At 51.0% G+C, this 13624-nt stretch overlaps 1 protein-coding gene across 30 annotated transcripts in view; it reads right to left on the bottom strand.

Annotated features, from left to right (window-relative positions):
- The window catches only part of PPFIBP2 (PPFIA binding protein 2), a 149124-nt gene that overhangs the window by 34246 nt on the left and 101254 nt on the right, over window positions 1–13624 (bottom strand). For all 30 annotated transcript variants that reach the window (XM_082682950.1, XM_082682960.1, XM_082682976.1 and 27 more), the window contains 2 exons: window positions 6003–6095; window positions 1859–1970 (listed from right to left, as the gene is read on the bottom strand). In XM_082682950.1, coding sequence (XP_082539076.1) covers window positions 1859–1970; window positions 6003–6095 — 205 coding nt within the window. The remainder of the gene's footprint in view (window positions 1–1858; window positions 1971–6002; window positions 6096–13624) is intronic.

Raw genomic sequence — 13624 nt, 5'->3', positions numbered from 1 at the left:
TGTAAAAGAGCTGGTGGGTACTTGGCTTCATTTAAAATGGTATAGTCAGAATTGACTAACAAATGTTTAGACACATCTATAAATATATTCAAACAAACTCTGTAGTTAAGGAAAACTATCTTATTTCATAAGCCTACAGAATTTCCCAGTGTGCCTCTGTGTGGAGCACCCACGGCCTGCTCTCCCTCTGGGCCTAACAGGGACTCTTGATTTCTTCCCCAACTGTCCTCTGGAGAGCCAAAGGACAGTGCCTAAAGGAGCCGGAGGTCTCTCTGCTAAATATTTAGGCCTAGGGATTGTCACATAGTTGGGAGTTCCAAAACAAGGCCCTGTCCCCACTCCTAAACTGATTACTGAAAATGGAACAGGGACGACTACGTAAGCAAAGCAAGGAGACAAGGGAACTAAGTACACGCATCCCACTTGCAACAAGAACAGGAAGAGTAAATTTATGGGCTTTGTGTACCTAGTCATAGGGATTCATTTTCAGAGGAAAGTAGATAGTGCCTGCTCACTATCTTGGGCTCTTGGCAGCTGAAGACCAACTCTGCAGCTCCATTTGTGGGAGGAGGGCGGTAAGCCCCATATGAAGACTGGCAAACCTCAGTGCTTTGGGCAGAACCCAACCTGTGCAGCAAATGACAAAAGGACCAGCTCCAAGAGTTACCTGATGACGGACTAGAAGGCCTGGACTACACAGAAGCATAGGGTGGCGGGGGAAGGCTGCCTGGCCTCGAGTCGGGGCTCAGCATTCTACGCAGGTCAAGCATCGCGGAGAAGCTAGGATATCTTAGGGGGCCCCAGCCTCCACCCTGAGCCTTGGCAGGTAGGGCGCATGCTCAAATTCTCTTGAGAAGAGACTGAGAAAGGCTGGGGGAGGGATGAACATATGGGTCACCAATTTTCTTTTCCAGCCGGAGTCTTGGCTTCAGGGCTGCGTGGCTTCCCCACCCCAGTCAGGGACCCAGGCTCAGCTGCACTAAGGCTGACCAGGGACCCAGCAGTGGGGCCAATCCCCAAGGCTACCAGACCTTGTCCAGCATCACTCTGCAGCCTGGTGGTGGAGAAGTCAGGAGGTGTGGGATTATTCTGTTCTCCAGGTAAACAGCTGTTAACACTCAACAGGTGTGAATAAGAGGATCTGAGGATTCACCCTCTCATTTTACAGCGGACTTGAACTTATCACGGTCCATTCACTACACTTCCACTCACTCAGGATTTCTTAGGAGCCTACCAGGGCTGAATGCTGTGTGTGGCTCTGTGGATCCAGTCTTAAAGAGAACAGACACAGACCTGGCCCCATAGCGAGGACCACAGTCTTCACCACAGGACTTCTCCAGTGCAGCCCTGATGCATTTAACTGCTAGGACGGAAGTTAGAGAAAAATTGGACTGGGGGTGGGGGCGTATTTCGTTAAGGTAGGGTGGCCAGAATAGGTCTGAGGGGTAACAGTGAGTTGAGATCTATAGGATAAGAATTAACTGCTTTGTTTCTGTGCCCTCAGGGCCTAGTATGAGTATCAGGCAGGCATCTACAAGTGACTGAATCACTAAAGTCTCCCCTGTGGGGAGGACACAAAGGAAGCCCTTCCAGTCAAGTGAAGGAAGAGCTCCAGGGGGGCTGCACAGAGCTTCTTGATCAGACTACACATGAGAAGGTCACTGCCGTGAGTCTACAACAGAGCCATGCTTTACAGGCCCGTTCACCCGCATGCTCATCTGTTCACTCAGACATGTTTGCATGCACGCAGGCACACACAGCAAGCCTACTCACACAGGCACACACACACACCCCCACTCACAGACACATGTGCCCAGGGCTCAGGGGCAACCATGTCCTATCACCGTCCAGCGGTTACCTTTCTCTGCATGGTCACTGTGGAGGGCCGCAGTCCGGGAGAGCTGGCTGTGCAGACGCTCGATTTCGGCAGCCTTCAGGGCCACCTGCTCTTGCAGCTGGGCCACCTCAGCCTGAAAGAGCAACAGAGGGTCCCTGGGAGCTCAGAGGGACGACCAGACTATGATGGAGTGCCTCAAGCCTCTCACCGCCCAGGACCAATGGGTCCTAGAGCCTGCCGGGCAGTCAGGGACAGAAGCAGCAGAGGCAAGCAGTTAGGGACGCTTACTGGTCTCTCCACAAGGGGGCACTCTGCCCCGTGAACGCATTCTTCCCGGCCCATTTGGCCATGCCCACAGCTCGGGCTGGTCCCCTGTATCCTTCCACCGGACTAGGTGGCCCAGTCACCATGGAGGCCTGATGAGCTGGGATGGCATGTCATGGGAGAGCTGCTGATGGACAGTCTCCTTCTGGTTGTGGTCTTCCTTCTCCCCAAAGAGACACAAAGCCATGGGTATACACCACTGTGACAAGTGCACACAGGTTCCATTTTCCCAGCTCATCTAGGAAGTACAGTGGATATCAAACCACTATTGGTAGACAAAGAGTAAGCCAAGGGTTCCTCCTGGAAGTACTTTCCCACCCTTCAGGCATAGCCACGGCCTCTGCCCAGGCTCCAGGAACCCACACACGCTCACGTACGTGTCCACACATACAAGCACTCAGGTGCACCGAGCAGACACACTGTGGCAAATAAAACAGGTAAGCACAGCCACAATGCCGCATACACACATTCAAACTCACATGTACATGGACTGTTGTACTGGGCAGTTCCCACATCTCTACTAAGCAGAGCAGGTTAAATTTCACACATTTAACAGTAAGTGTGATTATTCACAAGTTCCCATACTCATGAGAAGATCAGAACAGTGTCAGTCCCATCCCACGGGGCACACTGGCTTTGGAGCCAAACCTAGATTCTCTCATTTCCTACTTGGGTGACCTTAGGAAAGTTAACCTTTCCGAGTCTTGCCTCATGTATGAAATGGGGAAAACAGCATTTACTTCATAGGGCAGTGGTGAGGATTAAGTAAGATAATAGTCACGGACAACTTAGCCTCATGCTTGGTAGATAGTAAGTACTCAATAAATGCTGCCACTGTGGCTCCTCTCATTGTAATCCTTCCCTTGCAGATAACCAGCTAGTTCTCTGAGCACCAAACTAGACAAAGAAAGGGTGAGGACTAACTCTAAAGCCAGTCAACACACAGTGGAGCCCAGTCCTCTGGCTATCTTTCCCCGGGGGGGGGGGGGGGGGGGCCCAGTCACATCCCTGTCATGCCCCAAGGTCATGGAATGGGCCGTCCTTTCCCACAGGGGCTGGAGTTAACCTTCAAACAATTTCAAGGAACCAGATGAGCCCTGAGCCTTCTGGAGGCTCCTCTGCCCCACAGGCCTGTGTTTAGTCTCAGGACACACTGGCGGAGTACCCACTCTGCCTGGGCCTCCATGCTTGCTGACTACTCACGTCAGGCCTCACTCACTCCTCACAGGAAACCATGGGAGGAAGTAATATCCCTGCGTGTTGCTTCTGGGGAGACGCCAGGACCGGTACCCGGGACACAAACCCCACCCACTCCCGAGCCAGCTGCTATCCACTGTGGCCTGAGTGCTTTGGAGTTAACAGCATAGGTGAGGCCACTATTACGGGGTGAGGGCTCCCCGAGCCCACCTCAGGGTCCCTGAATAAACCTTCCCTGATATCCCCCAAAAGGGAAAGAGATGACCATGTAGAGAACAAGGAGGCAGCAAGGGGGAGGATCTCCTTACTCGAAATTGTCCTATGGAGCACTGCCCCTCTGCTCTGTAGTATTGACCCGTAGAGGCCAGACAGCCAAGCCTCGCTATGTCAAACTGCTTGCTGAGACCCATTGCTTTCCCTGGCTCACTGAGGGCCTCAATGCCCATGGCTGACCACTACCAACGTCCATGGCTTCCAAAAACCTTAGCCTTGAGACCTGCAATCCAAACTCCTCTCACTTCTACAAGGACTATACTATTCTTAGGAAATAGTCTCCTAACCTCTCTTGTACCTCCTATACAGCCATTTTCCCCTTTCCCTGCAGTCGGAGTGAGAGTTGGTCTCTGTCAGCAATCTGGATGCCCAGTGCTTGTCTGCAGGAGCCACGATGGACGTCAGTGACGTGAGCCCATGGAGGCAGAGCCCAGCACCTAGCACAGGGAGGTCTCTTCTCTCTGAGGCCTGCTTCTGGGTGAGGTCACCTACTGAAAACCCTATAGACTAAGTGCCTGGGCCAAACCTCCCTTGTGTCAAATTCCACAGAATAGGCCAGAAATGACAAGCGTCCCCACAGCTGGGGACCCTAGTCTACCACAGCCCACAGACTTTCTACCTGACCACAGGGCAAAGGACGTTCCTGCCACAGCCACTGAGGCTGCAGCTGTGTGGTCAAGAGGTCCAAGGCAAAGGCACGCACACTGGTGCCGGGGAGGGGGGTGCGCCAGCTCCCTGCAGGTATGCGGCCTTGTTAAACCTAGGCAGCAGGCCCTGCTGCTGCCGCACTGGAAAATGAATGGCCTACGGGACTGACACATTATATGCAGAAAAGTGAAGAGAACTTTCAAGAAGAGTACAGGCTTTTACTGTAGGGAATCAAGATTTTATAGGGAAGAGAGCATGGTGTTTGGAAAGACACAGATCCAGATCGGAACCTGGCCTTGGCCTCTCTGGGCCTCGGCTTTCTTACCACTAAAATGAAGATAGTGAATCCACAGACCTCACTACCTTATTTCATAGATCAAACGAGAAAAAGTGGGCAAAGGGCTTGATGCCTTCTGGCATGCAGGAAGTGCACAAACCTAGGAGTTACCAAATAACCCATCGTATCTCAAAGGGTTATATGCCAAGGCAAAGAGCTTAGGTGACCCAAAAAGAGTTATTTGGTCTTTTAATAGGTGGTATGTACAACTCTGGAGGCTTCCCTGAGACAGGACTCACCTGAGTGGAGCCCTATGACAATAGGTTCTGGGCTCTTTGAGAAAATGACTGAAGCACCATACACACAAAGGTCCCCTTAGATAAAAACAGGACTGTAGATAAGCAGGTTCGGATTGCCTATGGTTGCTGCTGACTTGGTACGATGTTGGGAAAGTTCCTTAACTGCTCTGTGCCTTGGCCTTCTCATCCATACAATGGTGAAGAAAATAATTTCATACAACATATTATACAGACATCAATATCACATTCAGAGTTCTAATAGCATGACATACATTGTATATAAGTGGTCAATACTAGAAACTGAGACAGAAAGAGAGAGAGAGACCTCCCAAAAGAGAAATTCCTAGAACGAAATATTACAAATGGTAGCTCCTAGGGCTGGGGGTTCGGGTGGGGAGTGATCTTTATTCATTTTTTATGGCTTAAAAATCCCCTATAATAAGTACTTTTTTATAATCATTAAAAGTTAACTTATAGAAAAAAATAAAAGTACAAACTAGAAGTGAAGAAAATTCTTAAGGATTTTTTAAAACCCTAGTAAGAAGTAAAAATGTCAATCTGGCTAACACCTCTGGGTGGCGCTGCAGAGACCTTAGTGAAATAGAGGGTGCGTTCAGAAGCTCCCTTACCCAAGAATGTCACTCGAGGTCTGTTCCCTTCCCCCGCCCCCCAGGGTAGCCTAGCTCCCTAGTTCAACAGAAACATGATTTAGTTAGAACAACAAAGTATATTTATATAGGTAAAATAAGCATTTGAAGGTAAAAATACAGCATGCCTATTTTAAAAACATTATTTAAAAACATCATTAAAGGGACTGCTACATTTAAAACGACGCAGCCCCTATTAACATTGGCATTCATCTACCTTAAGACTTCTCACTTGCTCATAGCCCCTTCCTGGTCCCATGTCAGCCTAGGGGTGCTACAGGACACAGCAAGAGGAAGGAGACTCAGCTGCTTCAGCAGCGCCTAATCCCAGGGGGCTTTTCCCTTTGAAAATAGCCTTCTGGTCCTTCTGTCTGTGTGGGCGCACAGTAGGGTCAATCTGCGTGTTTCCAGCTCAGGCTATTGCAAACCCTGAGCCCGAACACAGACCCTCCCCAATGGCCCTCAGCCACTCCCCCAAAGCACCAGTAACTGCCTCATACCTTAGTGGCCTTCAGCTTCCACTCATACTGATTCCGTTCATTCTCCAATTCTTCCACCTTGATTCTGAGGTGCCTGAGCTCTTGCAGTAACTCCTGGAGGGATGAGGGGGAAAGAGTTCTGATGGAGACAGAGCATGATGCCCCCTGGATCGACAACCCTGGGTAGGCTCATGCACAGGATGCCAGGGGCAGGAACTCCTGCGTCATGCTCCGTGCGACAACTCGAGTCTTGAACCATGGTCCTGTTCCGGGAAAAGCTGTTTGGGCCATTAGAAAACAGAAGCCAGGGAGTTTTAGGCATAGGAAGAGAAAACGTTCTTATTTTTAGAACCTGTTCTGATCCATGTCCTCTGCAGGGTGCACCCAGATCATGCCCAAGTGTGTGGGGGCGAGGACAGCTAGGATATGGGAGCGAGAGCAACACAGATGCAAAAATGAGGCAGCTTCTTGCAGACAAAGTAGCGGGAAGAAGGCCAGGTGGGAGCATCCCTCTGTGCTGGGGGGTCAAGGAACCTGGAGAGGACAGTATGATCCTGGAAGGCTCCAGAGAGGAAGGGACAACCAGCAGGACAGAAGACACTAAGAGGCCAAATGCCAAATACAGCTCCAATGTGAGTGTTCCTGGGCAGGGAACTGGGTCCACTTGAGAGGAGGGAGGGAGAAGCCAACCCAGCAGAGGAAGGACGCAGGAGACCGATAAAGGGGATGGGCTTTGGACTGAGGCAGAGGATGGGTGGCATGCAGTGGGACGTGAGGCCAGAGAGATAAGGTGCGGCCCTACTGGAAAGGCTTTGGATGAGGATATAAGGAGCTCAGATGCCATTCTTTGTCCAGTAAGGAGCCACTGAAGGTTGCTCAATGAGGAAGGGATCATTGAACAACTTGCTCGTGGTGAGTCAGGTTTGTTTCTTCTGACTACGAGGCCCTTGCTCTCTAAACTACCCCTTTAGCAAAGATGATGCTGCTAAGCTCCCTTGTCCCAAACCGAGGCTTCTTTTAACAGTGGATTGGTCCTGCTGACTGGTTCCTATCTCACTTCCAGACTTTCTGATCTCCAGATTCTCAGAGACTCCCTACTGAACACCTCCCCGCAGGCATCTCACGATGGTCGCAGCCCGGGTGGAACACTTCATTGCCCCTTGTAGACATCTGCGTCCCCTAAAACTCCATCTCCATGCACCTATTCCCTGTGCCAGAAACCTGGGGCCCATTCCTGGCACCTCACTCTCCCCCAAGACGGGGAGACACAGACAACCCCAAGCCTTGCGAATTCCACCTCCAGGGAAAGGAGTCTCTCCTTTCTCCCCAGCTCGGCCACCACTACTCTAACCTAGGAACTCGCGTCCACAGCCCGGGCTGTGTCACCAGGGCTTGCTCCTCTGTCACCCTGCCCTTCCTGAAGGCCCTGACCCCTACAGCATCCAGGGGAACAATACCATCAAAGCATGCCTCTGGTCCTGGCATTCTCTCGAAACTCCGAAGCTCCTCAAAACTCCCAGGCTGGCTAGCCTGACCCGGCGCCCGGCCCCTTGATATTACCCTCGCCTCTCTCCCTAGGCAGGCAATAACCACATTGGCCACTTTGTAGTTCCCCTTTTGACGTGGCCCTTCACACACACCGCTCCCTCTTGTCTGCAGCTGTTAATTCCCGCTGATCCTCAGGGATCCGAGGCCAAGCTATGGCGACCATCCCCTTCTTCAGGCCCCCTTACTACACTCCCATAGGGCACCCTGGAGCTCTCCTCCATCATCTGCAATCAGACATTTACTGGTATGATTGCAAACAGCTAGTATTCCTCCTATGCTGTGAACTTCGGAAGGGGCTTGGCTAACCCCAAGTCTGCGTTGCTGCCTTACGGCACACAGGTGTGCCTTACCTCCTGATGAATGAACATGTGAAATTCAATTCAGCATTTAACCAACCTGGAGCTGAGACAGTCCGCCAAAACATTACACCGCTTACCCTTGAATTTTGTAGGGTAATTCATCAAGACTTTCTCGCAGCTAAGGAAAACATTTGTTGATGCCCTTTTAAAAAAGATGCCTTCCAGGCAAAGATCAGTGCAGCCATGACCTGCGGCATTAGACTTAAACACCTGGTGGGATGGGTGGCTTATCGGGGATGGTTCTGGGAGCACATTTCTGGCCCTGCCTGAGAGGCCACCACCACAGCACAGACAGCATAATGCGGCCAGGCTCTGGTGACCTCTTTGGCACAACCTCCTCTTTTAGGTTGTCTGCTGCCCATCAGCAGCTATAAGCACTGGTGTGAATTTTAGCCTCTTTTAGCCATCTTCCTGGGTGACCCACTCAACACGGGGCAAACCCAGTACCTTCTCAGCACTTCCCTATACAAATTCACACTTATATCTGGACTCTCATTTTTTTTCCCTCTTATCATTTATTTAATGTAGGAAGAAATCTCCCCCAACCTCACCCACCGCCCCCCAGCCGGCCCCCAAGCTTCTCTCCTCATGCCTGAGTCTGCGTAAAGTTTTTACACGTTCCATGGTTGAGTATGGACTGTGGTTAACTACAGAGCTGAGGCAGACCCTCTGCCATGCTCATGGCTACTGTGACCCTGACCTTCCCTCAGACTTTCCAGTCCTCTTTGACAGCAGGCTTTGGAGGCACAGGTCATCCCCACGCAGCTTCCATCACCAGGCCCAGCTAGGACACACAGGACACCGTCCCACTAGTACAAGGGGCCAAGTCCAGGACAGCAGTCAGATACATCCCACAGGGCCCAGAGTTTGTGAAATCCCTTTCCTAGACATTCAGATCATGACCTCACTGTCATAGCAAATGGAAATTTGTGTTCTATTTTCTCACTAGGGATCAACTTGTTTAAAAATAAACTTGAAAGAATTATTTCATGATGCTGTTATTTTCTTAAAAAAAAAAAAAATCGTGGGGTGCCTGGGTGGCTCAGTTGGTTAAATGTTTGCCTTCAGCTCAAGTCATGATCCCGCGGTCCTGGCACTGAGCCCTGTATCGGGCTTCCTGCTCAGCGGGGGCCTGCTTCTCCCTCAGACTCCCCTTCAACGCCCAGCTTGTGTGCATGCACTCTTTCTCTCTCTCTCTCTCTCTCTCTCTCAAATAAATAAATAAATAAAATCTTAAAGAAAAGAAATCCATGAACTGGAACTTTAATCAACCTCACAGCCCAACAGTGTCTGAATCACACCTGGGAAGGGGACTCGGAGGCTTCCTGCTGCGTGAATGCCCCATCCCTCAGAGCATCTGACACACCTCACTCCCAGCCCTAAGGAAGACGAATGCCACCACCCACTGGAGAGCGGACCTCACCTGCTCAGACCCTGCTCAGTGAGGGTCCCAGAACTCAGCCCAGAGGTAACAACACAGCCATGTTAAGCCACTGCACGCACCTATGGTTAGGAGAAACCCCAGCCCCTCCCCCTGTGAAATGCCTGCACACACATGCTGATATACTTAGGTGTGGTTCCTACAGGTGACCCCTCCCAATAGGCGCAGTCCTGGCTGCAGGCCGGGGGCTCAGCGGTGCCATCCTCGGGCGCCACCTCGTCAGGGACACCCCTCCTGAGTGAGAGGCGCTCCTGGATCTGCCTGTGGATGTCCAGCTGCAGACTACACATCTGCTCCTGCAGCTCACTGATCACATTCAGAACTGACTGCAGGAAGGAAGAGAAAGGAGAAGACACACTCAGGGCCAGTAGGCTCTCAGACGCAAAGCTCCTCCTCGTGAGAGCTGCCCAGAAAGAAGGCAGCAGGCAGATGGGGAGCACCCACTTCCTTCACAGGAACCAAAAGACATGGCATTTTCCCAGAGACCCACGCCACAGCCAGGGCTGTCTTATAACTTGAACAACCCCCCCAGCAGCTCCACAGTGCCACATGGCAGCAGTGGGAGGCGGGGGGCATCCTAGCACATCAACAGGGAGGCATGGGGCCTGGCGACAGCAGAGACAGGCACGTGCACGGACCCATCCCCTCTTACACACGCTGCCCCACCCCCATGAGCACACGCCGCACTTACACACACTAACATGTCCGACTCTATAAACTCTCCCTCACACCTCTACCAAACCTTCCTCCTTTGCCTCCCACTCCAGACCAGACTCCTTTTGTAGCCTCAAGAACATGTTGGTCTTTTATGGCAAATTTGAAAAAAATAATCGCAATTCCTGGACTTCATACCTATTCAATGATGAATAGCACCTGCTAGCGCTCTATGGGGTTTTCCTTTTCCTGGCCCATAGACATCTAGTCACCATGCAGGCAAAGACCCATGGCCACAGTAATGAGGGGGGCTCACAGGTGAGGGGGGAGAGATACACAAATAATCACAACAGGCTGTTAAGTGCCAACACCCATAAAACACAGGGCTGCCAGGGAGTAGAGGGGCTGGTTCTGCCAGACCCCTCGCCCGCAGGTGGGAGTAAAGGAGCAAGTGAGTGAGCCATGAGTCTGGGTAACATGGTAGATGACGGTGCCACTGGTGGCAGCAAGAAACCCAAGAGGTTGGGGGAAGCTATGAGCTGCCTCTGGCATGGGAATGCGGACTTAAGGAAACACGTGGCAACAGAGCAGAACAGAGACCGGGCTGGATGGGGTGGCAGCCAATGAAGCAGCTTAGGTCTCCCCGCCCCGCTTTATTAAGCACTGGCATCTGGTACTGGGGTCTGCCACTGGTGCTGTGGGAACTGCCCAGGTGTGTGAAAAGGAAACTGTTCATACTCACCAATGACAATGGTGTCTAAGAAGGAAAACTCCCACCCATACCTTGTTTTGTAAATCCCCTTCCCCAGCGTAGATGGGAAATGGAGTCTGAGTGGCAGTTCGGACTAAGAAGGCACCAGGCTAAGGCACCTGTTTCCTCTCTGCTGATGCCATTTGGACTGTGCTACAGTCCTCGGCAGCAGAAGCAGCCCCCTGGCCTCCCAGCCAGTCTCCCTGTGAGCCAGCCCTCCTGAGATGACCCCCCCAACAGCACCAGTTATCTTCCCCCAGGACCATCTCTCTAACAAGGCATTTTCCTACCAAGGCCAGAGGACTGCGCTGAGAAATCAAGGTGACCCTTATGGGCCTCAGTGCCCTGGACCTCAGACCTCCACCCAGTGCCACTGTTACTGGTCCCTGCACTCTGATGGGCCACACACCATCGGGCTGGGGCCATACCTGCCCTCTGCGTTCTTATCCACAGTCCTAGTACAGACACTGGGCTCTGACTTGGCCTGTGCTGTGTGTGCCACTAGCTTCCAAACCCCTGCTGAGGCTTTGTGTCTGAGAGCTGACTGTCCCTGAGTGCTTCCAAACCCCTCCTGTCTGACTAGCCTGAGCCACTAGGCATCATAGGCCAGCTCTGTCTCTACTGCCCGTGGACTTGGACGCCACGGGGAGGGGCTCAATGGGGAAAAGACAGTCTACATTCAGTTTTTTCATGCTTCTTCTCTGAGAAGTCTCCAAGTCTTTTGGAGACTTTAACTTTAACCACTTAGCAGGTAGGTTCCAAGGACTACTTTAAGGACCAAGAAGCTGGACACAAGGAATTAAGAGGGAGGAAAAGCGCTGGAACAGACAGCCCAGGTTGGGGGATTCGCTAAGCACAAAGGGAATGTTGAGGGTCCAGGTAGTCTTTACATGAGCAACAGCAAGTTGAGGGAGATCGTCCCAAGGGCCTTGATCTCTGTAAAGCAGGCAAGGTCGCCTTCTCAAGGGACATAGCAGTGAAACAGAAGGGGCACAGATTTAGAATGGTTACTATGAGGCATACGAGGAAAGGTAGGCATGGATAAAAGCAAGACTAAGGAGAAAGGGAGATGCATCTGGCAAGTCATTAGCATGGAGGCAATTTTTAAAATTTTACATCTAGAGGCACCTGGGTGGCTCCATGGGTTAAGCCTCTGCCTTCGGCTCAGGTCATGATCTCAGGGTCCTGGGATCGAGCCCTGTATCAGGCTCTCTGCTCAGCAGGGAGCCTGCTCCCCACCCCCACCGCTTGCCTCTCTGCCTACTTGTGATCTCTCTGTCAAATAAATAAAAATCTTAAAAAAAAAATTTTTTTTAATTCTATGGTGAGTGCTGTGAAGTGTGTAAACCTGGCGATTCACAGACTGTACCCCTGGGGCTAATAATACATTATATGTTAATAAAAAATAAAAAAAAAATTAAAAATTTGAAAAGGGACTTTTACCTAGAAAAAAAAATTTTTAAATAAAATAACTTTACATTTAACCCTCTAACCAAGAGCCCTGAGGCAGAAGGAAGATGGCAGGTTAATAAGGACAGAGTCAAAAGCGACCCCTCCTGGTAACAACAAGTCTTTACCTCCCCAAAAAGGGAGGTCAGACAGTTATGGGCGGCTACACCATGATGAGCTCCGGCATGATGCAGGCCAAGTGTGCAGGCTGCAAACTCATTTCACTTCTGTGGAAATGAGGGTTGATCTCAGAGGGTTCCTGTGAGGGGTTAATCAAGTGAGCCCTGGGTGAAGTGCCTGGCACACGCAGGGCATCTGAGAGATGTGTGAGTTCACTTCCTGCACTGTTTCTCCTTTACCAAGTATTCCATCCCTAAGAAAGGAACAGGAAGAACAATGGAAAACACTTAACTGTCACGGGACACAGGTAAGGCCCATGACATTGATAGTGGACAACAAATGCCCAGCAGCTCTGTACTCCCGGGCATGTTCACTCTTTTCCAGAATCTTTATTTAGTCCCTTGTGCACTGGCCCTACTCTTATCTTTAGACCTGCTTGTCTCTCTTATAGAAGCTTCTAGAATTTCACTGCCCTCTTCCTTCTTTTGTTCTCCCTATTATTAAACCTCTCAGATGAAGAGTCAAGACCTGCTGCCTGATTTCATCACCCCATTCATTCCTGCCTCCCGCCTCTTGGCAGACAAGCTCTGTCTCTACCATGAGGAGCGCCTCGCTTCCTCAGGGCCCTCTCCCTGGTCAAATCAGAGCCATGTTCCTATCCTCAAGCTGCTTGGCTCCACCTTGAAGTGTTCCCTTCCCTACCTTTAGTGATTTTCCACAACTCAGGTTCTTCTGAACTCTTTATCCTTTTCTGCCCACCTAGCTATCACTCTGTCTATGCAGGTTTTTATGAATCCCAGTGTCGGCTGATCCAGTTGGTTTTTCTTTGGCTTTACATCATCAGAGCTTCAAGACCTTCTAGATCAGCTTCCACATTATACATTTAAGATGCTAAATACAGGAAGGCTGAGGGCAGAAGACTACCACCCTGTACAGTAAATCCTCCTAGAGATGGTCTCTAGGTACTATTATCAGCTGCCTACCTATCATCTTAGCATCCGTGCTATTTTCCTCCAGCTCACCCACAGGACTCCCTGAGTAGTGTGTGTGTGCAATGCCTCGCAGAGTGTGCGTTTACCCGGTCTACCCTACGCGATGCATTCCTGGCCCAACACATGAGGTCAAGTGGATGGAACTTCCACTCAATGAACACCATTCCTACTTCATATCCTTGCCTCCCACAAACTATCACAGGGTCAACGCCAGCCTCCACAGACTAAATTTCACAGGACCTGGCTCACTTTCTCTGCTGTCTGGTGGGGGGTGGGGGAGGTACAGGAGAAAATGGTTCACTTCCAGTTTGCTAGCAGCTCACCTGATT

Source organism: Mustela nivalis (genome assembly GCF_964662115.1).
Source record: "Mustela nivalis genome assembly, chromosome: 9".
NCBI classification, from domain to species: Eukaryota; Metazoa; Chordata; class Mammalia; order Carnivora; family Mustelidae; genus Mustela; species Mustela nivalis.
This window is presented reverse-complemented; position numbering and strand designations above follow the sequence as displayed.